The sequence below is a fragment of the Misgurnus anguillicaudatus genome, chromosome 2 (genome assembly GCF_027580225.2).
Source record: "Misgurnus anguillicaudatus chromosome 2, ASM2758022v2, whole genome shotgun sequence".
NCBI lineage: Eukaryota > Metazoa > Chordata > Actinopteri > Cypriniformes > Cobitidae > Misgurnus > Misgurnus anguillicaudatus.
In genome coordinates this window covers 35,959,580-35,983,912 of record NC_073338.2, presented here as the reverse complement: position 1 = coordinate 35,983,912, position 24,333 = coordinate 35,959,580, and the positions used below count along the sequence as shown (strand labels likewise).

The 24,333-nt window shown below is 36.9% G+C and overlaps 1 protein-coding gene and 1 long non-coding RNA gene across 15 annotated transcripts in view; one reads left to right on the top strand and one right to left on the bottom strand.

Moving 5' to 3' along the window:
- The window catches only part of prkag2b (protein kinase, AMP-activated, gamma 2 non-catalytic subunit b), a 35,942-nt gene that overhangs the window by 563 nt on the left and 11,046 nt on the right, over nucleotides 1-24,333 (top strand). For 4 of the 10 annotated variants that reach the window (XR_008643964.2, XR_008643965.2, XM_055203005.2 and 1 more), the window contains exons 2-4: nucleotides 6,289-6,360; nucleotides 10,561-10,816; nucleotides 22,412-22,623. Coding sequence is in view for 6 of the 10 variants with exons in the window: in XM_055203005.2 (XP_055058980.2) it covers nucleotides 6,289-6,360; nucleotides 10,561-10,816; nucleotides 22,412-22,623 (540 nt within the window). In the remaining 4 variants the exon portion in view is untranslated. Of the gene's footprint in view, nucleotides 1-318; nucleotides 690-6,288; nucleotides 6,361-10,560; nucleotides 10,817-19,109; nucleotides 19,769-20,317; nucleotides 20,360-22,411; nucleotides 22,624-24,333 lie in introns of those variants that run through there. The other 6 variants (XM_055203007.2, XM_055203006.2, XM_055203013.2 and 3 more) reach the window with 6 other exon arrangements.
- LOC129442747 (uncharacterized) overlaps nucleotides 1-24,333 on the bottom strand; it is a 62,840-nt gene that overhangs the window by 35,602 nt on the left and 2,905 nt on the right. For 2 of the 5 annotated variants that reach the window (XR_008643973.2, XR_012358135.1), the window contains exons 3-4: nucleotides 22,062-22,195; nucleotides 10,718-10,807 (exon numbers count right to left, since the gene is read on the bottom strand). This is a non-coding gene — a long non-coding RNA (uncharacterized lncRNA). Of the gene's footprint in view, nucleotides 1-3,154; nucleotides 3,551-3,704; nucleotides 3,833-6,277; nucleotides 6,444-10,717; nucleotides 10,808-22,061; nucleotides 22,196-24,333 lie in introns of those variants that run through there. The other 3 variants (XR_012358136.1, XR_012358134.1, XR_012358137.1) reach the window with 3 other exon arrangements.

The window sequence follows — 24,333 nt, the reverse complement described above, 5'->3', positions numbered from 1 at the left end:
TTAAAGTCACGATGTGTCCATTTGAAAAAAAATTATAAACGTCCTATGTTACATTTTGGGACGATATATGGTACATTTTGAAGGCAGTTATGTTGTTTAAAATGTTTACGTTGCAAACTACAATGCAAAGTATGTGTAACTTAGTACTTTAGAGTTGGTCGTGCTTTTACAAAAATCAAATCAAACATTTTAACCAAAAATACAAAATAGAAGAGTTGTAAAATGTTAAATCAGTTCCGAGAGCTGTCATAACACGAGTAAACACCCCCCGCCCCTACGAAACGCCTGTGTCGCAAACATGAACGCGCGTTTGAGAGATTTGGTTAAACAGGCCAGCCCAGTTCACAGGAAAAATACGCACGCGCGTACCGCGATCAAAAAATGTCGTTGTTTTAAAGTAAAACGTACGCTTATTTTATGTCGTAAATAGCTTAGCAGGCCAGTGTGTTTACATTGAGCAGTATAAGAGGAAGTGAGAAAACAGCTGTATGAGAGGAGAGCGCGCGCTCTGTTCAGTCGTGACTCATCAACATTATCTTAGCGTTAACATGCGCGTTCAGACTCATGCAGTCCAAATAACATCATGAAGGCCGTGGAGTGAGTATTTTGTTACTTTGTAGGATGCTATTCATGGTCATCTACTCAAAACACAGATAAGGAAAACTTCTGGCAGTCCACGGAGTGGCAGGGTTAGTTTCATATTCTCTTCCTCAGTCATATATCAAGTAGTTTCATTTCTGATTGCTTCATAAGTACGTCCTGTATTCATTCTATATAGATTTCTGATATTTCTTGATAGCACACAGATTTTTTTCACTCAACTAGTGAGGACTTATTTTGTTTTGATACCCAGCAAATAATTTTTCTACCCCCTAAACCAAGTGGCCACACAAACGGTTACATCATTTAAGGTAGCCTACTGTAAAACATTACATGGATTTTTAAGTGTACTTAACAAGTGAAGATCCATTTTTGTCCACTTTACTAAATCTGTGAAGACATATTTGCTATAATAAACTTTAGGGTAATTACAAAGTATATCTTCTATCTGTCCTAAATTTGTCAGCTATTGATTTGAAACAGCATTCTCCGAGACTAAACAAGTCTGTAAAAGATAGCCTATTATTTTAGCCGAACCCTAAATTTAGATAATCTGACTCATTCCTTCACCGTCATGGGGCGGTTTCCCGGAAAGTGTCTAGATTAATCCAGGAATAAGCCTTAGTTATATTAGGACATTTAAGTTTTTTTTTACAAACAAATACAAAACAATTCTGGTGTGCATCTTAATACAAAATAAATGGCACTGATATATGTTAAGATACAATACGTCAGTACAAGGTGCTTTAAAAAAATAAAGCTGCTGCTCAAACATGCATCTGGGACTAGAATAAACCCTGTCTGGGATAAAACAAATTTTAGCAAATTACTGACAATATTTGAAGAGTTTCGTTGCAAAACTAGATAAATCCGTTTTTTTTAATTGTTCAGAAATCTCGTTTTTTGGTTGTGCATTCCAATTAATATCAATTGAACTGCAGTTGGTTTGTTTTGATTTAAACCTTCATAACTTAAAAAATACAGCTAAGTAGCACCATAAAACAAAATAATAACATGATAACATAATAATAAACATGTTTTGACAAAAATGTTTAAAAATGGATTTCTCGTTTTGCAACGAAACTCTTCATTTGCAGAGATAAAAGGGGGTTTTAAGAAGGTTCTTCTTAAACATCAAAAGGACGAGTTTATCCTGTAATGCATTTAACCTGGATTGGTTTAGTTTGCAGGAGAGCAAACCCTCACCTGTTCTTTAGCTCAACATCATGTTTAACTATTACCCATAGATAAACTTCAGCAGTCATTTAACTTGCCCCATGAAAGCGCAATTATTAACAAGGGACTATATATAAATAGGAACATAAATGATAGAAAGCTATAAAATGTTCAGGAATTTATCATCGTCAACACCCATTTTAATTTACTGCAGTCATACAAATCTCATTTGGGACCTTATTGGCAGCCAACAAAAAAGATATGAGCTGTCAACATAATTTAGGACTATTAAATAACAGTGAGCCTGCCTGCTCTACTTATCTCTCTCTCTCTCTCTCTCTCTCTCTCTCTCTCTCTCTCTCTCTCTCTCTCTCTCTCTCTCTCTCGCTCTCTCTCTGAATAACAAATTGAGTTTGAAATTAAATAGTGTGTTTTTCCATGTTTGCTTACTCTCTTTGTCTTCAAAGAACATCATGTAGACTGTAAATCATGTGATGTTTGTATATGAAGACCAGTACATACTGACCAGGGGACTCCAACCGTTTTGTGAGCAAGGACTACCACAATAGATATGTATGGTGCATCCCAATTCAGGGGCTGGATCCTTCTAAGGACGTGGACTTTGAAGTCAAGACTCGGCAATTGAAGTCTACAGCCTCTGAAGTCCACGAAGCAAACTAAAATGAGATGGTCTGGCCTACAGGGGAGTTATGTCACTTCCTGTTTCCACCCACCACGCTTGTCAGCGGGAAACTACACTGCCCCACAAAGCCAAAGCGCAGTAACTATGCATTTGGTCAAAATTGAGTTAAAGGTTGAAATGGGCTTTGTGAGTCTCCTGGTTCAATTTTGTCCCATTTCAGAGAAACGTGCCAAAATTGCAATAACATGTTATAAATATGGAGACAGATATTTTTTTATTTATTTTAGAAAATATAACACATTGATGCAGATTAAACTACACTTTAAAAATGCCTGGGTTATTTTTGACCCATAATGGGTAAATATTGGACAGAACACACTGCTGGGTTAAAATTGACCCAATGCTGGGTTGTTTTAACCCAGCTGTTGGGTTATTATACCCCCCAACATTGGGTCATTTTTAACCCAGCATGTGTTCTGTCCAATATTTACCCATTATGGGTCAAAAATAACCCAGACATTTTTAGAGTGTACCGAACAGTATATAAAATTTACCAACCTTAGAAATATACAAAAGTAAAACGCAACATGCACAATATTGCAGCAATTATATTAATTCACATCACTAAAACATTATTTATAATAGTAAAACAGTGATAAGGACCTTTAAAAATATATATTGGCATACAGTTGGCATACTGAATGTTTATTTCAAAATACCCAGACATCAAAGATGTGCATTGAATCTTGGGATAACCAAGGCTGTGAAGGATCCATCTATGGTTCCTTGGTAAAAGGGGAAACAAAGGCGGCATTTGGAGGCTGCATGTGAAGGAGCCTTTCACAGCCTTTGTCGCGTCCTGGTGACATCATTGGCTTTCAAATACAACCTTGGAGGGATGCAGCCCTTGAATTGGGATGCACCCACAGTCTACTCAAACCTTTTTTATGGTACTGTACATGCTCATCGTCTCCCCTCTTCTTTAGGAAATCAAAACATTTTATTTTCGACAAGGTATTTGTTTCAGAGATCAGTTCATATGCTAGCCAGACCGAAAATAAATGCAAACCGTAAGTTCACTTCGGCTCAGGCGTTTAACCGGAACAATGCGTGTGCGTCCAATGAAACCATCTATACTAGGCAAAAAGCAAATACTGTAGTTCATTTTTGGGGTGCAGGGATCTTGTGGCTTTGTGCCACAGTCATATAAACTACAGAGAGAGAAAGCTTGAATTACCTATTGTAATTTATTTATTTGTGTCTCAGATTCCCTAAAGTTGTTTACCTCCAATTCACCATTTTTCATTCTGTTGGTGTCCATTTATACCTCTGCCTGTATATTCATCTCAGCCCTGTCTTTATAAGAGGTGTGTCCTGGCTCCACTCATAAAGAAGTCTCTGTTCAACTCTCTGCTACAGTTCGGGAGGGGGTTGTAAATGAAGAAATATAATGTGTAACCTCAATACAAAATCATAAAATTAACAGCATCAAAATAAATGTACTAATAAATCCCTCATAATCAAGTCATGCATTACTTGAATTCCATGTTACGCTTACATTTATGCATTTAGCAAACACTTTATCTGAAAGAAACGCCTTAGAAACGCAATATTATGAGAAGTGCTATAAAAAGTTACTTTTAGCATACAAAGTTCAAACAGTTTAAAGACAATACTTTTTTCTTGTAAAAGTATTGATGGAAGAGATATGTTTTTACTGTAGCTGATTAAAGAGAGTTTGGAATATCATTCCACCTGCAAGGAGTAGTGAAGACGAAAGAGTGGGGAAGTCATTTTGTGAAGGTACCACAAAAAAAAATACAGTTAATTTGCTGATCACGGGGTTCTTGTGTTGAGGGATTAGATAAAGGATTAGGATTGTTAATGCTTGCAAATAATTCAATCATTTGACAGCAAAGGTTTAAATTTACGAAAGTCAAACTTAGCCGCTCTAGCAAAACAAAGTGAATTTGGGATTGTTGAATATGCACATTTTTAATGTTGCCCTTATTTTATATATATATATATATATATATATATATATATATCTTAAAACAACCATGCCAGCAATTTATTTAAAAAATGTTCATTCTTAACTGGTAGAGCATTGCAATAGTCATGGGTTCAAACTGATAAAATGTATAGCTTAAATGCACTGGATAAAAAAAGCATCTGTTAGGGATGTCACGATTATGAAATTTAGCTGACGGTTAATTGCCTAATAAATTGTGATGGTTATGACGATTAATTGTCCGTTTTATTGCTTTGACATTTAATTCTCAAACCTTTTTTTGTTTGTTCATGTAATAATTTATTTATTTATTTCATTTTTTTTATTAAACATTTAGCAAGGTTTACCTGGCAGTAAATATTAATACACAACACAAATTTACAAGCAATTATTTCATCAATATATATTTAAAAAACTGAAAACTCTTAATAAGAAATAAACAATAAACACAATAAAGTGTCTGAAAAATAACTGAAAATTAAGATTAGCATCCTTCATTTCCCTAAATTTGGAATTGCTGTTTTGGAAATTTATGTTTTACCTGGCAGTTCATAACTGCTCATCAAAGTTTTGCAGCATTTCTTTGAATGCTGTTTTTTCTACTGTATGACTGTCTCATTTATACAGGCGCAGCAGCTCCCCCTTGTGTTTTTTAGAGAGATGTGCAATCATTGCGGTGATCTGAAATCATCGCGATGAGACGATTATTTCATCATTGTGACAGCCCTAGCATCTGTAGTTTAAAAATGAATTCACTGTTCAAGTCTATAAGAGCTGAAATATGTAAGGAATAATTGACGACGGGCCATGGAATTATAAGAAAATAATGCACACCAAGGTGGTAATGTGGCACGTTGCGAAGCGGAGTGCCGTTACACCGCAGGTGTGCATTATTTTTAAATAATTCAAAGGACCAGAGTCAATTATTCCACTTATACCACGGTTACCACAAACATTGCTCTGGTGCCTATTTTTAAGACATTTGACAAGTTAGGTGTGCGGTTTACAGAAAAATAATCAACACCCATAGAACATTTCTTAGCCAATCAGAATGCAGCATTCAACAGACCCGTGGTATAATTAGAATATAGTTACCTCAGTGTTTTAGGTCTTTTTACTGTGATGTTGTATGACTGTTGCTAACTATTTACATATGGGTTTCTCAATTAGCCAAGTTAACCTTTCCCTGAATCATTCTTTGTGTAACAGTAACACATTTAGGGGATTTTAACAATGTTTTTGTAAATGCACTGGGTTAAAAGAAAGTTAATACAGTAGTGTCTAATACCATACAGTATGCAAGTTGAACTTGATGAATGTTGAACAGATAAACATTGCCTAAAACACGTCTAAACTTTGACGCGACCCCACACAGTGCTGTTTTTCATAAAATGTTACCACACTTCACCAACCAGTGTTTGATCACTTTCCCAGTCTGCCTTTGTTTACTAAGAGATTTTCTCTTTGAGTGAAGATGAAATGTCTGGCACAGCAACACAGACAAGTGTCTCAATTGAACAAATCACACGTTGAACAAATTTTGTTTAATCCCGTCTTTGTATTATTTAACAGCACTGCTAAAAGAAAAATGAGTTTTAGACAGATTGCATTTTTTGTCAATTATAATATGGAATACAAAAGTACACTGTTAGGAAGTAGTTAAGACCTGATGTTGTCTCCTAAAAGCTGTGTGTAATTTTTAACTAGAACAGTGGCCTAAGCAATAGTGTGAGGATGGGGCAGGACAAATTGAGTGTTTTGGCAACTTGTTTGAAAATAGACATTACATTAACTACACACTTCACCTGTGTGTAGAGTTGTTTTACTGTTAACTGTGGTGTTTTGTCTTTAAACACAGGATTTGAGTACATTTGCATCCTCTCTTATGGATGGAGAGACAGAGAGATCAGGAAAAGATGAGATGCGAAAGGTAAAGTACACAAAATGTCTTTTAGTATGTGTGCACTGTTATGCTGATTTAGGATCATATTTCCCTGATCGGCTTACAGAATGCTGTGAACATACAAAAACAATCTGGGGTATATATGCTATGCTGGGTAATGTTGCAGTCTCATATAGCATCTTACAGCAAATCAGAAATAATTAAAAACTGAAAAATACACTGTAAAAATGATATAATATATTTTTATGTTACTTTAAATTAAATTAATTAATTAAATTAACAATTTTTCCAAATTTTTCTAAGTTATGTAAACTTATGTCAAAACAAGTAGGTTGAATTGACTTGCATAATTAAGTTGTTTAGGGGGACATTTCACTTTTTTTAAAATATGCTCATTTTCCATTTTCCCCTGGAGTTGGGGATTTGATTTTGCCATTTTGGGGTCCATTCGGCTGATCTCCGGGTCTGGCGCTACCACTTTTAGGATAGCTTTGCATAATGCATTGAATCTGATTACACCATTAGCATTGTTTCAATATTTTTCCTATTTAAAACTTGACTCTTCTGTAGTTACAATGTGTACCAAGAATGATGCAAAATTAAAAGTTGCGATTTTCTAGGCAGATATGTCTAGGACTATACTCTCATTCTGGCGTAATAATCAAGGACTTTGCTGCTGTAACATGGCTGCAGCAGGCGCAATGATATTACACAGCAGCCGAAAATAGTCCCCTTAGTTACTTTCAATGGCAGGGAACTATTTTCGGGCGCTGCGTAATATCACCATTCCATTCCATCTCTGCTGCAGCCATGTTACAGTAGCAAAGTCTTTGATTATAATGCCAGAATGAGAGTATAGTCCTAACCATATCTGCCTAGAAAATTGCAACTTTTAATTTTCCAGTCTTAGTACACGATGTAACTACAGAAGAGTCAAGTTTTAAATAGGAAAAATATCGAAACTTTTGATTATTTTTTTAGCGCAATGCTAATGGTCTAATCAGATTCAATGGATTATGCTAAGCTATGCTAAAAGTGGTACCACCAGACCCGGAGATCAGCTGAATGGATTCCAAAATGGTAAAAATCAAATGTATAACTCTAGGGGAGCTGAAAAATTAGCATATTTTAAAAAAAGTGGAGGGTTCCTTTTAAACTTCATATAATTGATATATTATATTTGTATAATTACTCTAATACTCTAATAATCTTCTATTTTCTAAATATTTATTATGTTTTATTGTAGAAACCATAGTTGACTCGTTCAAGGAAACGGCTGGTGTAACTTTTCACATTGACTTTTCACTTACTTTTACACACAATAGGATATATTTCACAAAAAATAAAGCTGATCTGTCCAAACATGCACCTGATTAATGTAGACACAGTCTGTTGAGAAAGAAAAGAGTGGGTGTGTTCCCATGCTGCTTTTGTTGTTGGGTTTGGCTTATTAAAAGCTCATGGGTTGGGTTAAATGTTCTGCAAACCTACTCATGAATAAATGGCAATGCAATCTTGCACATGTTGTACTCACAGTTTCTGACTCAACAGTATATGTCAGTGTTTCACAACCACTGTGCTGGTGTGCCGTAGAAAAATAACACTGCCACAGTGTTTGAAAAAGCGCTCAAATCTAGCTACCAGGTTGCTGAGTTGATCACAGTTGCGTGTGTCACTGTCATCAATTCCAGCCAGGATATAATTTGTGTTCATTAAAACAAGATCAAATTTCACATTAAATGTAAATTTAATACAGTATAATATTCCAGTTTAAGCATTGCAATACAGGTCTGTGCAGATCTGTTAATGCTTATTGTGACAGTGCTGTGCCGTATGATTTTTTTACTTATCAAAACTGTGCCGTGGAAGAAAAAAGATTGGGAAACACTGGATGTGATGTCTTCATGGCTGTGTATTATAATCGTGCACATTAGGTGTTAATTAATAGCAAAACCCCTACAGCAGATCTGCCAGGACATTAGGTCACAAGTCACTGTGCTAGAGCTGCAAAGTAGCTGTGCTTTACTACTTATATCGCTGTCGCTGATCGTATCAACTTCAACAGCTTTTTTATTTACATTAGGCCTTCATTTAGGCATTTAGCAGACACTTTTAACCAGAGTGACTAACGAAAGGGAGAACAATGAATGAGGAAATTATTTGAGAAGTGCTGAGATACAAAGTTTCAATTGTTAGGCATACCATTTAGAGAAAGAAGGAAAGGGTTTTTTTATACAGAGTGAATATATTTACACTGTGCAATACAGTGTGATTTACACATTTAACACATTGATTAATAGTGTAAAAATACATCTCTATTTTTCTATGCTAAGATTGAAGGGTTTAAATGCCAAACAAATAAGATAAAAAATGGCAAATAAAACTAAGCCATTGAAAATAGCCTGAAAAACACACGGGCTTAGTAAATGCCATGAACACATTAGCAAATCAACAGAGTATTTGCCAAAGGTCAATATTTTTGAGCTTCACTGCTGGCTTAGCTTAAAACCACTGAGCTTGTCCACTGAGCTATGAATTATGAAAAAATGTATCTGATTATGAAGTGTTGGTACGATTGTTTACACAGCGAAGTGCCATGTTTTATGATCTGTTATAAAGTTATCACAGTTAATATACTCTGTGTATCTCTTCTGAATCTTTGTTGAAAACATTTCCCTACCAGTGTTGTGCAATGTTTTGGCATTGCCTTTTTTATGTAGTAACATTCTTATCCTGTTTGGCCCAATTATCACATTCAAGCTCTTCATTCCTGCTTCATCTTTTTATCTGACATGGCAAAGATTTTTAATTTGTTTTCAGGTCATTTGCAAAGCTCTGAGCACCTGCTTTTTTAAAGTCTGAAAGTCCAAAACAAATATGGTTAAAACTGTGACAATGTTTGTTACGGCTGAAATGAGAAAGACCCCAAGGCCATCAAATTACGATTAAAGGTGCAATGTGTAACTTTTAGAAGGATCTCTTTACAGAAATGCAACATAATGTATATAACTATATTATCAGTGGTGTATATAGACCTTACATAATGAACTGTATTGTTTATATTACCTTAGAATAAGCCGTTTTACACCGTGGTTCCGCTTACATTAAAGTCGATGTCATGTTTCTACAGTAGCCCTAAACGGACAAACTGTTTTACAGAGCCCTACGTTGTCTCAAACCACGACATGTTTGTCCTGCGATATCTACTGTAGCTTCTCATTGAACAGAACCTTTCCGTTAAATCAGTGCTGCCAATTTACCAGTAAGAGAGATTGTAAGATTACCAATAATTTACCCGTAAGCGCCAGTCATGCACGGATTGATCGGAAATGAGCGGGTGCCTGCAGTCAGCCGCGGTTACGAGTCATCCAAAAATATTTTTAATGATATTCGGGTCAAGTTAACGGGAGTGAAAAAATGGCAGAAAATTTAAAAACACCTGCAGCTTTCTATTTTTTTTTAAATATTTGATAAAAAATAAAGAAAAGCATTGCAATGTATCGCAGCATGCAACATATTGTACCGTACAGCGGCACATCGTATCGGACGCATTGTATCGTGAGACGCATTGTATCGTGAGGCCCTTGCCAATACGCTACCACACACACGCTGCTTAAAAGTCGTGCACAACTGAAGTTTACGTCCACATTTCTTCACCAAAGTTATTTAAAACAGCTTACTGTCTACTTGCAGAAGTCCTTAGCACACCCTCTGTGAAGCCTAATGTGCAAACAGTAGCGTTGTTTAAGACGCAGTTTCAGTTTTACGTCGCCTAATGTAATGTTGTTTGGTCACGAGAAACTTCGTGACCGTCAGCGTTTACAACAGACGTGAAAACAACAAAATACGGACTGTGGATATGAACAACATTGATTGTTTACAAATACAACACAGCTCGCCGCACACCACGGGTAACTTCCACTTTCTCACTGAATTTACCAGTATTTTGATACTGATGTGTGAATGATGTCTTACTGGTAAAAAGACAGAACGTCGCTGCGTGTGTGTGCAGCACATTTTTGTATTTACTGGTAAATTCGTTCTGGTAAATTGATGGTAATTTACCGGAATTACTGTGTGAAAGAGGCTATTGTGTTTTGAAATTGAGGTTGGTTGCAATTTGCAATCTCACCGCTAGATGCCGCCAAAAACCCATACTGTACCTTTAAATCATACAGCATAAAAATGGAAAGTTTCCCTTTTAAATTTAACTGTCTGTTGTTTTAGGATGAGAAAAGGGGTTCACCCAGCCCTACAAAAACCTCATGTGTAAGGTTGTCTGCCAGCCAGCCCTGTACCCCAGCTGCATCCTCATATTCCAGGATCAGTCCAAGCTCACCCAGAACAATATTCCCCCGTCCACCATCTTCTCACCAGGACTCACCTCCCAAATCTCCCCGCCGGCTCAGTTTCAGTGGTATCTTCCGCTCCTCGTCCAGCTCGGCTCCTGCCAGCATCAAGCTCTTCTCCAAATCTAGAAAAGGTGAGACACTGCTCATTAAACAATAATCTAGTAATTGCAGTTAAATAGATCCCACATTTTATCTATTACTTTCACAATAAAGCCAATCTTGGTGTTTAATGAAGTGGTTAATGAAGTATAATGTCCTGGTTTTAATTTTCTTAATTTGTTGTTGTTTAGTGAGATTAGTTACAGAGGCATTTTATTTATTGTTAAAGACATGAATCTTTTAAAAAGTCAGTATACTGTATAAGCAACAGTAGCCAATAGCCCTTAGTTTATATTATTGACATCACCCATTTTGCCACTTGCCATTGGTAGTCATTTGCTTTGCAAATCTATTAATATCTAAACCTAATAATAAATCTTAAACACACAAATCTGCATATTGGTAGCTCAATTGGTTTCTGTAGCTGTTAGCAATGCAATAGTTATGGGTTCAATGATCCTAAATAAAAGAAATGTAAAGATTGCATGTGTAACTGTAAGTCACTTTGGATAAAAGCATCTGCCAAATGCATAAATGTAAATATATTAATTTAGTTAAAATAAATACATCAAAGTAATAGACATTAAGAAAGCCACAAAACTCCAGTTTATATTTCTTGGTGTCTTTGAAAAAAAATATTATTTTTTTCCCAATAATATGCGAGATCTCTATACCATTGCTAGCACAGATAGATAGGCAAACAGATTTTTTTTAAATAAAATATTTAAAGATAAATACATTTTTTTTCTTTGTAGTAAATGCAATATAGCTAGTTTATCAAGAAGGGTAGATTTTTTGTTCCCAATCTTATAGTATGATAAAGACAGCAGTTTATACAAAAAAACAATACCAGCATGGTAAGAACAACTTCCTTTGTTTGTCAATGTTTCCTCATATACTGACCTCAGACCTGTTTAGCATCTTATTAAATATTGTAATGGCTTTTAGGAAGCTGGTCGTACATTAGTACTTAAAGGGAACCTCTAACACCCAGTCTCACTTCCTGTTGACTCTCTCAAAACAGCAGAACAGGAAGTGGTTTCATCACAACTTTGGTTTTCAAGACTTTGATTTTCAAATGACTGAACCCATTAGCATGCTAGTATGCCTAATTGTGCAGATCTAATGTATCCTATTAACTTGTTTTTAAGATAATGTGCACAAACATGGGTCCGCATCATTCTTTCTCAAGTTTAACATTAAGTCATTTGGGACGTTGTTACACAGATTATAGCTTCAGTCTCAGCTTCAAATAACCTACAGTCTGATCTCTGACTGGATATGCAAGACCAACATAAGACGTTTTTAGCGCCTTTTATGCCTTAAAATCTGTTTTAACTGCATTATCTATTGCATAAAGAAGCTTGTTGTGGTAAAAACAACGTATAATTAAAACTGCAGACCAATATCAAAACATTAGTAATATCAGTAGTATCAGTAACATCATCCCCAACATTGTGTTTTTAAAAATTTAAGATTCATTCATTATGTAAATTTTGGTGTTAATCGAATACAGAAGAGCTCGCAAGCTAGGTAACTACAGCATAAAGCATTTGTTAGTTAACATCATTCCCCCACATTTACTGATAGCCTGTTTTTAATGACAAAGGTGATTAGGATTTTATTTGAATACATTATGTTTTGATTCATGTTTCGTTTGTGTTTGCTGACAGATCCAGACATGATTAATGGCTTGTTGATACTGCATACAAATTATTTTATTTTTGTTATAAGTTTGTTTTCAAAACATTAAAATGTGGTAGGATCCACCTTAACTTTCCCTTCAAAACACTGTGCTTTCTGTGCAGTCTTAGCCAAGTGCAAGATTACAATATATAGAGACTAGGGGTGGAACAATACATGTATTCGTTTCGAACCGAATCGGTACGGGGGTCACGGTTCGGTGCATGAATTTAAACGGAGAATACACGGTATGAAAATAAAAAAAAACTTGCGTGCAAAATAATTAATGTAATGCGGAACTACTGTTAGATCCGCGGGTTCTTTATGGACAGCTAATCTGCTGCTCCGCTTTAGCTCTGAAGCTCTGATTGGCGCCGATCATGCAGCCGAGCTCCGCCTATGTATGCGCTCTATCAGAGCCCGTCTACATTCTGGCACTCTGCAGTTTTTTGTCAGGTTCACGGTCCAGTGAGTGAAATAGCAGCGACAGCGAGTATGGCAAATGGTGGTGAGGATCCGCCGGCCCCTTTCAGATCGCAAGTTTGGCAAAACTTCAGTTTTCCAGTCAGTTACAATAGTACAGGCGAGGGAGTGGTGGAAAAGACGAGGACAGTGCGTCGGCGTTGTTCAGCAGTTGTTAGGTATGTGAGTGGAAATACATCTAATCAGGGTTTTCAAGTCTCACGCATTCACCTTGACAAACACGCATTTCAGTCAGTTCAAATCTCACACTTTGTATTTCTCACGCTGAAAAGTAGGAGATAAATTGTCCTGCTATATACAACAGGCATACGCAGGGCAGTTCTGTCCAGTTCAGCTGCTTTCAGTTTTTTAAGTGTGCTAAACTTTACGCAGCGCCATCAGCGTCCGAGTACCGCGAGAAATCTTGCGGAGGAGGCTGATTTCAAATCGCTCTCGCGTTACTCTGACGTCATCCACTTGTCGTTTCTTGCAGCGCCTCGTGAAGTCGTACACACCTATTAATTCATCCTACAAGCCTATTTTTTGTTCTTTAGTACATTGATATGAAATAAAATGTAATTTTAAAATGTATTTAGGTAACACTTGTAATACATTTGAACCCCTATTTGTATGAAAGATGAGTACAAGATTACTTAAAGTGGTATATATTTTTGAAATACGAGATAGTATGTTAAATGCATTTCAGTTCATATTCATGACATCTCAAAATAACACTGATAAGGACACCTATGTTTTTAAGATTAGCTTAAAAAAAAAAATGCCTTCTTCATTTTTGTTTTGCTTTTTTCCTCCATTGTACCGAAAGTGAATCGAACCGTGAAGCCTGAACCGAGGTACGAACCGAACCGGGACTTGTGTGTACCGTTCCACCCCTAATAGAGACAATAAAACAAAAGGTAACCTCATAAATTCAGCTTTTTTGTGTTTTTGTACAAGGTTCACAAAATGCCTTCCAGAAAGTTTTCTTCTATAAATATATAAACATTAGGGCTGTAACGATTAATCGTGCAAATGCGTGTTCTCTCAATTAATGAATTTTAATGAATTATGGTAAAATCCCAGCACATCCCAAAGCCAGGGGGCGCTCTCGTGCAGAATCTACCTTTGTGCCACAGAAGTAGTAGCATTACAAATGCTATTCCAGGAAATGTCTACAGGAATATTTATATCGCTGTTCTTCAAATTATTTCAGGTATTTTCATTTTAATAAGGAATATTATGAATGATTTTGTTTAACAAGTGCTTTTTTAAATGCACGTTATAAACGACTCCGCCTCATAATGATTTTAGATTGATTAGGACTTCCTACTGACCAAATGCCGTAGTTCACGCACAAGCAGCCTTGCGATTCAGAATCGATTTCAGACAGGCATTTTTAATGGGACTCACGATTAATCATTACAGCCCTAATATATCAAATGAAAAAAACAGACCATCTGCTTTCCAACAACCAATAAACAGGGGAAAAAATGTTGCATCCTACCTTCATTTGTTCTCTTTATCTCCTCTCAAATATGGGTAGGTTTCTTAAAAAATATAAAATTTTGAGCAAAAAGCTGAAATAATAGCATTTTTTAAAAATATCTTAAGATTTAGAACAATGATCAAAACATACACAACGTTTATGTTCTTGAATTAGTTGATGCTTCAGTTTTTATAAATTTGGTAAGAGCCCCACCTGGTGGATAATAGCGGAAATTATAGATTACCATGAATGTGCGTTCACACCAGACGCGGAAGAGGCGGCAAGCACAAGTGAACTACATGTTAAGTCAATACAAAGATGCGAATACACGCGCAAATTGAGCGTTACCACAGGAAATGTGCGAGTTGAAAAACCTGAACTTTGGCGGATATTCGCGCCACATTAACCAATCAGAAGCTTGCTCTAGTAGTGACGTGATTACAGGAAGCAAGCAGAGTCGCAGAAGCCCCTCACATGACGTGAAAGTGTCGAATGACTAGAATTTCACGCGCGAATGAAGCGAGTAAACTCAAATCATTCAAACGTCCAACTACACGCGAATAGAGCATTTTTGTCGCCTCTACCGCATCTGGTTTGAACGTACAGTAAGGACTCGCCAGGGATGCGGCATTGGCAGGAAAACATTTAGGGGATTTATTGTATACTGTATTGTATATTGTTGATATAAAATAATCATGTTTCTTTTTGTAAACTGGGCTGATCATACTTTTATTAAATCATGAGCAAATATTCATGAGTCAAGCAATAATAAAACCTCGCCCTCTCTATTATCTAATGGTTTTGCATTAGCATCCTCCTATAACACTTAGAATGAAGAGACAATGTGGGATTGTATTTTATTAGTTAGTTCTGAGTTTAAAGGGCACTTATTAAATTAAGTCAGGTGTGCCTAGAATGTGTCTGTGACATTTCAGCTCAAAATACCCCACAGATCATTTGTTATACCATTTGCAAAATGTATCTGTTTGTGGTGGGAGAAAAAAAGCGCTGTTTTTGTGTGTACCTTTAAATGCAAAGGAGCTACAGCTCCTCACTCCCTTACCAACAGTCAGTAAGCAATTTTGGTTAAAAATAGATCTGATTCTTGTGAATACAGTCTCAGACAAAAGTATCTGTAGTTGCATAAGCACTACAATGTGCCAACAGACACATTTAAAAAAGCTTTTGTGTAAAATTAACCAGTCAGTGGCCGTATGCGGGGCTTTATCAGTGTGATGTCACATTAACAAGAGAATCAAAACATCAAGTAGACTGCTTTGGTTTAATGAGGATTAAGAGGAGAGGGTGGATTTTTTCATTGTGGGGTTGTTGTGTTTACAGCCAACAAACATTTATATCCAAACCTTGTGAAAGTGGATTTTGCATAATATGTGGCCTTAAAGTGACAGGCTTTACATGAACAGTATTAGACCTATGGGCCGCTTACTGGTCTCAAGGTATACAGAGGTTTTAAACAGTCAAGGTTTCAAAACCACTAAAATGTTTTGTGATACCGTCTCCAAGGTATGAGCTGTGTTTATACAAAATTCATTCAATCATTAAGTCATGTGATTGATTTGATGTTTACATTTAATATAGATTACGAAAATATGATATTTTTTGAAAGCATATTATAATCTAAAGGCTTTATTTTCACCTGGCATTTGAAAATAACACATTTTAGTGTTGCAATGGCAATACAGCAACATTGTAAGACCGTGGTATTTTTGCTAAAGGTTAACACCGGCCCATGCCTAAGACCATATTTTTTATAATGATATGTCTATGTAAATAATTGTATTTAAACATTATGAACCGTTAAAAATGTGAATTGTATTAGCTGTATACGTTTTTCTTTTGAGTTCTAGCTGAAAATGTTCCTCAAGTAAGACAGGACATACTGTATCTCATGTCCTATTTTTTTCCCCCTTAAAAACATGGTGGTGAATCGGTGTACTCAAAATACAGCAGTGAGTCATTTTAACCTGATAGCATGAGGAGGTCCATTTGACTCTCAGTGAGTAGAATATTCCAGAATTTAAGCCAGCGGTAGAGACTGGGAAAAATGTTACTGTTAGTAACAACTGTTACTATGTTCCCTACAAAACCAAAACGAATACACCTAAAAACATTTGGGCCTTGGCCATGTTTCCAAAACATTCTCCAACTAGAAGACGCTCATTTCTGTTGCCTCCGGCTTTTCTTAAGGTAATAGGAAGTGGTTGTATCTATTGACAGAACTGATTTAATGAAGCTCATGGTCATCACTGTGACAGCACATTAATCCTTTATGCATTATGTCTTAGTGGAAATTGAATGATATGAAATCTGAGTAGCAACACGCACTATTCAGATAGCCTGTTCGCAGCTGTTTGACCAGCTCGGCTTTTACTGAATACAATCGTGCATATAATATTCATGGGCTTGACAATGAAGAAATGCCTTGTGCTATACACTGCATTGGGGTCAACTTACATTTAACAATGTTGGTAATCCCTTTTATTTCCCACCAGGAGGCACTCTAAGTCAAACATAACCCAGTTTTAAGGGTCTGATTATACTAGACAGTACTTTAGAGCATACTAAAACTTATAGTTACTTCTCAGAACACTATGTAAACATTGGTGCTCATGCATAAATCTTTGTTCATAAAAAAAAACGCTTCGACAGGTTTGATTGAACTGTTGTATTTAACATGTTTTAGTGAGGCAAGAATTGATCTTGTGGAATGATGGGATCTGTTTTGTTTTTCCATTGAATCTTCCAATTACACTTCATCCAGCTGTGTAATTTTGTTTGGATATCAAAGGCTTTATTGATGCACTTGTGTTGCCATGTTAAAGGAATATGCTGTGATGAGATGCAGGCTCAGAGACATTTAGCTCCCAGCATCAGCACTTTTAAAAGACACTGCCCTACAGTTTCCATATTGTTGGTGGAAGCAAAGAGATGAAGATAATGAACAAATGGTATTTCCACCTGCAAAAGTGACACGAATGACTTCATAAAATGCAGGTTTGAGATGAAGGATTTACTTTCTAACATATCCAGATTCTAGCAAAAAGCATCATGTTTGAATTGTAAATAATGTTAATGTACTTATAAAGTTGGTTGACGTATTTAAAATAATCTTCAAAGTAAACAAAGATATGAAAAGTAGATAATTTACGATTTATAAAAACATAAATAATACATACAAACTCACTATTCTGCGTTTTTAAGCACATTGCTATGTTCTTACCATAACTTAGACACATCAATACATACCTATCTTTATTCAATGCGTGCACTTAGTCTTTGTACAGCGCGTCTTGAATGTGTTAGCATTTAGCCTAGCCCCATTCATTCCTTAGGATCTAAACAGGGATGAATTTAGATGCCAAAAACAACACTTCCATGTTTTCCCTATTTAAAGACTTTTAAAGACTTTATTTTGTGCCACCATACTTACTCGTGTAACTACTCATGTAACAGTCTTCAAATAGAGAAAACCTGAAAGTGTTTGGTGGCTTCTAAATTTATCCCTGTTTGGAGCCATAGGAATGAATTGGGCTAGGCTAAATGCTAACACATTCACGACACGCTGTACAAAGATTAAGTGCACGCATTGAAAAAAGATAGGGATGTATTAATTCCTCTAAGCTGAGGTAAGAACATAGTAAAATATTGAAAAAGGGTGGTGTTTTCCTTTAAATGTTTATTTTATAAACTTAATTTTTCAATACATTTAAACTTTCTTGACTAGTAGGAGGTAGGGATGGGCATGATTAATCGACGATCGATAATTGATCGTTAAGAATTTAGTCGATTACGTTAATTTGTTATTGATTAATCGAATACTTTTTTTATCTAATGCAGGTTGCGTTGCCTAGCGTAGCGTGTGTCTTGAAGCAATTAAATGAATTTCACTGTGTGGCAGCAATTCAACATTTTACCACCAGGGTGCAATATTTGACACCATACTCTGTTATCTGTGACCTTCCGTTTTGATTGCAAAAAAAGAATCATGAAGAGGTCATGATTTTTTGGGAACAAATGAGGTCTCTTTTTAAGAATGCGGCTCACAGCTGCAGGTTCCACTGCTTTAGAGCACCGCATATTCAAGCGCATATATGTTCCGTTTGTCTAACTAAATGTAGTTTAACTGTTTGCCACAAGTTGATCTTGTAATAAAGGTCTCATGGAGGAAAACACGCTGTTTTTTTGTATTCAACATTTTTTAATTATAAAAGTTAAATAATTTTTTTTTATTATAAAAATATTAATGATTAATCGATAGTCGATCGTTAATTCTCCCGACAATCGACTAAAAAAATTTAATCGAATGCCCATCCCTAGTAGGAGGTGCTATAAATTATAATAAATCATATATTATTATTATAAATAATTATAAAAATAAAGTTGAATAAGTTCTCCTTACTAGTCAAAAAAAGTTTAAATTAATCGTAATTTAAGTTTAAAGTGCAACAAGGAATTTTTGCAGTGTGATATATATTATAGATTACAAAATGTTTTTAATCTTTCAGAAGAGCAGAATCAGCAAAGTAAAATAAACTTGGACGTTTTAAGTCAAACGCTGACTGATGTATAGGACTGAACCAATAGTCTCCCTGGCTTGTGTTGCCCGTTCTCCTTTTACAGCTTCCTGCCATGTATGCTATTTTAAAGAGACTCACAGCTGCACCTGACAATTTACTGCAAAGAGGGCAGGGCTGGAGACTGCACTTCAGTCTCAGCAGAGAGAGAGAGAGAGAGAAAGAGAGGCATCACTTCTAATCTGCAGCACTAGGGCTATAAGCAAGTCTTTCTATTTCATCGGCTAAGTCTGCTAAACATTGTAAGCGATGATTCTGACTTCATTGGAGTGATGGTATGTGTTCTGTGGAGACAGGAAATTGCGGGATAAACAACACTGGAATACAGCCAATGGCAGAATTTCATTTCTACAAGAGTACTAAAGGAATGCAAGTGGACTGCTAACACTCACGGCTGTGAACATACAACATCTGTAAATGTAACAGCTATATATTTACTTTCCGCATCTTTTGGCAACCGTTCTGCATCTTTTGAGGTACAGACACAGCTCGGATCCATCATCTGAAACTGGTGGCTTCATCAGTAACAAATACTTATTTTGGAATCCTGGACTTTCGCTTTGGCCATTTGCGGAGTTCTTTGTTATTGTGAAAGGATCTCTGTATTGTGCAACATTAGTTTTAGTCAGGTGGGTATGGTTGATCTTCAGGCCTGCTTATACCCATGAAGAGGTTCGGCAGTTTGCGTCGGAGCAAGAGGCGCAAGGACGAGGAGCTGCTTACTGCTAGACATCGTTCAGAGTCGCCATGTCCGCCTGGTACAGCACTAATCAAAATATGCATTCTCTGCATGTATTCTTTAGCTAGACATAACAGTATTGATAAGGTCTGTCTGGTACTCTGGGAAATGTTCCAGTCTGTTTTGTCGTATGATGAGAAAGGAATCGAACGTCTGTGCTGTAAACCAAAATATATATGGGGCAGTTTCCCAGACAGGGTTTAGATTAATCCAGGACTAGGCCTTAGTTATATTACACATTTTAGTCGTTTTTATATACATATCTACCAAACAAACAATACTGTTGTGCATCTTAAGGCAAAAATTGGCACTGATATATGTTAAGATGTGCAAGATTAAATTAACGCAGCTCAAACATGCATTTTTGTCTGCGACTAGGATAAGCCCTGTCTGGGAATCTGCCCCAGTATCAATTAAAATCAGTTGTTCCCGTTGACTAAAATATGTGTGGTAACTAATTAATGGATTACATTATAAAAAAGTCAAATTTGACACAAACTGTCATATGTTGTTAGAGCTGGATCCTTTTTGTATCATTAAAATAGTTGCCCTAGATGTTCCGTTGTAGAGTTGGGAAATCTGCATGGACCACGTTGACCCTGTTTATTATGTAAGTGCCTGCGTATTACTCACTTGGCAGGGAAACACATTTTAGATCTAATTTGGAGCTGGAGCCACATGCACTCAAGACCCCCATTACAGTGACACAAAAAAAAATGTGACAGTGGGTCCCATTAAGACATTACCAGTAAAACACAACAGAGACACAAGTCACCTAAACATCTCATCACTAAACCACAGTTTGAGGTTTGATTTGTTTCATGATTGATTACTCAATCAATTTAGTGTCTAGTCCGAGTCAAGACCGAATCCACATCCAGCTTTATCTCGGTCTTGACTTGGACTTAGTAGACACTTGATTTGTGGTCTTGGTCTTGACTCGAACTCGATTACAACGCTGAAAACTACGTATGTTTGCGGGAGGACCACCTATTTCTCTGACCATTGGCTGATGTGGGGGTAAGGTTTGGATGTGCTAGTGATGTCAAAATGACACCCCATCTTTAATAAACAACTGCATGTGGTCTTGTATTACTAGTAGTGACTTGTAGTAGCCCCACTGCTATTTTCAGTGGTTACAGCAATCATTATGTATACATCTGGACTATTATGTTTGGATACAAAGAGACACATGCACAAAATCATATGATTGGTCACATTGAATCAGCCTGACAGGAGTGATGTTAAAGCGTATCATTGGTGTCCCTAAAGGGCTTCGCTGTATGTGTCACATGAAACAGTGCTCCTGACGCAAATCAAACAGGCTCAGGTTGCCCAACCACAGCTGAATCTTAACTTTGATTTAGTTTTCGTATGACAAAGGTTTAGATCTGATTCATGATAGCATATTTTCTGGCTTAATATGATATTGGTCACTTGTTAAATAAAAGCCACTAAAGCGTTACAAAGTTCTAGCCTGTGTTCCTCAAGTGCCAGCTGAGTAAGGCATTTGGCTATTACACAAGACTGCTCAGTCTGTTTACTGCTTGGAATATTGTGGAATATTGTGCCTGTGTTGATACCATACGAAGCCTACTTGGTGTTCAGCAGCATTACAGTTACTGCAATAACTAACAAGATAAACAAATTTAAACTGCATGTACACAGTTAGTTGACATTACTTTTTAAAAATGAACCAACAGCTTATTCCACATCTTGGAAACTATATCATAACATAAAAGACCTGAACTGAAGTAAGATTCTTGATTATTCAGATACCAAAGTAACTAGTGACAGTAAACAATCCAACAACTCCGAAATCAGATGAATGTAGCAAAGACTTACACACTGTGGATGCCTGACCCTGTTCAGTGTGACTGTTATCTGCCCTTGTGGAATGTGTAGCAGTGGCAAGGCTAAAATAAGAAGCTAACGCAGCAATGCACCAAACAGGTCTCAGCCAGCTGGCAAGAATGTGGCTAAATGTCAGTAGATAGTAGCTACGGTCCCAAATTCATGGGCTTCATTATTGCCTCCAGATACATTAGGTTTAGTTTATGTCCAAATTTAATAGAAAGACGGGTCGGGGAGTTACTCAACTTTTATCAGACAAACATATCAATTGCAGTGTGTTGCTTTTAGTTCAGCCTCAGCGATTCATTAAAGGTCTACAGAAATGTACCATAGCATTACTTGTGTCTTATGCATAGCGGTTTAATTTCTCAGTGCAACAGATTTTCTTGTGGTTCTTAACTTTGTCAGCACACTCTAACCTTTCAAAATCATTACATAAATAGTTGATTTCCATTTACCTCCTTTTTAAATTAAAGCCTCTCCAAATCTTCCTGACACCAATCCACCTGACATCACTCCCATCCTTAGTAGTGAAGAATGATTGGAAGCAGTTTATCTGCATTGTTGCATTTTGTCTCTATGGGCTGGATCCCTGAAAGGGAATGAAAAAGCGAAGGAATGTTCATGATAGCCTCTCAAATAAGTCATGAATATTAAGAGACTCCAAACAAGAGACTTTTTTTTACAAATCTCTCTTAGGATTTGGACATAATGTGATACTCTTTAATATCAAACTAATGGTTATACCCAGCGAAATCCATTTTGCAAATCAGTTCCTCATTGTCATCTGTACTGATGTGTGCCACAGGTTCTGGGATTTCCACTCCCCCCACCACCCCGACGCAGAGTCCAGTTCCTCCGATCTTCCCCCTGGAGACTTCGAGTTCTCCAGAACGCATGGAGGAGCGCCGCTCCCGCTCTATGTCCTCTCCGCCTGACACAGGTCAGCGCATTAGCCTGACCTCCTCCTACACCAAACCCCCTATTGCTGCGCACACCTTTTACTCTACCTCACGCCAGGTGAGTGAACTCAATTATTAGGGCTGTACAATTATGAAAAACTTGACACTTAAAGGGACCCTCCACTTTTTTTTAAATATGGTCATTTTCCAGCTCCCCTAGAGTTAAACATTTGATTTTTACCATTTTGGAATCCATTCAGCTGATCTCCGGGTCTGGCGGTACCACTTTTAGCATAGCTTAGCACAATCAATTGAATCTGATTAGACCATTAGCATCGCACAAAAAAATAACCAAAAAGTTTCGATATTTTTCCTACCTAAAACTTGACTCTTTTGTAGTTACATCGTGTACTAAGGCCGACAGAAAATTAAGTTGCAATTTTTTTAGGCAGATATGGCTAGGAACTATACTCTCATTCTGGGGTAATAATCAAGGACTTTGCTGCTGTAACATGCCAGAAAATAGTCCCCTTGGTTACTTTCAATAGCAGGGGACTATTTTCGTAGCCTGGCTCCGCCCTCCTACATGCTTCCGCTTAAGTTTATTTTGGTTCAGTACTACGTCTGGGACTGCTCTGTAGAGTTTCGTTTTCTCCTGCAAAAATCTGCAGGACCAATCAGCGAACAGAGGGGGGTGGCTAAGAACAATGACGTTGAGGTTGTGCGTCAGTTTGAGTTGTAGTTCAGTAATGGCAGCGGAGAAAGACGTGAGAAAAGCTATTCGTCTGTTGTTGCAAAACTGCCGAATATACAGAAGTTAAAGCCGGAGCAAGAACCAGGTTTGCTAAGTTTTGTTTTTCTGATTATTCTGACTTGTTGTTCCAGGCCAGTTTCGGTGCATGATATACGTCACAACCACACGTTAGCGATCGCCAATGGCAGATCCTGAGTGACTCTGGGCAGATCCAATAGTTTTAAACTTCAACAGAGGACCCTCCTTAACGGAAGTAACGCTTTGCAATGGAGCGTGGCCAGACTCTCTGTACAAATGAAATTAATGTTCGAAAGTCTGGTTGGAGCAGGCTACTATTTTCGGGCACTGTGTAATATCATTGCGCCTCCTGCCATGGTACAGCAGCAAAGTCCTTGATTATTACGCCAAAATGAGAGTATAGTTCCTAGCCATATCTGCCTAGAAATCACAACTTTTAATTTTCCGTCAGTCTTAGTACACAATGTAACTACAGAAGAGTCCATTTTTAAATAAGAAAAATATCAAAACTCTTTAGTCATTTTTAAACGCACGATGGAAATGGTCTAATCAGATCCAATGGATTTTGCTAAGCTATGCTAAAAGTGGTACCGCCAGACCCGGAAATCAGCTGATTGGATTCCAAAACGGAAAAAATCTAATGTTTAACTTTAGGGGAGCTGGAGAATGAGCATGTTTTTTAAAAAAGTGGAGTGTCCCTTTAAAGTGCAATTTGATGTAATAAATTTAAAGGTATTATGTAATGTAATAATTTGTGCCACCTATTTGTGTGGTCTAACTGGGTCATTGGCTCAAACACTGGCATGAGTTCAGAGCAGGATTTCACACTGATCTGAATAGCGGCTCTTTCTGATATAAAAAACAGATAGTAATCTACAATACAAATAAGAAGACCTCCATGTTATAATCCAATTATTCTTAGGGGGTGTGTACACCAAAGTGTTTAAACGGGGCTGGAAATGCCAGGCTTACGTTTAGACATCATTTGAAAATGCATGAATAGGCTAATAATAAAACTTAAAGGGATACTTCACCGATTTAGCATTCAGCTTTGTA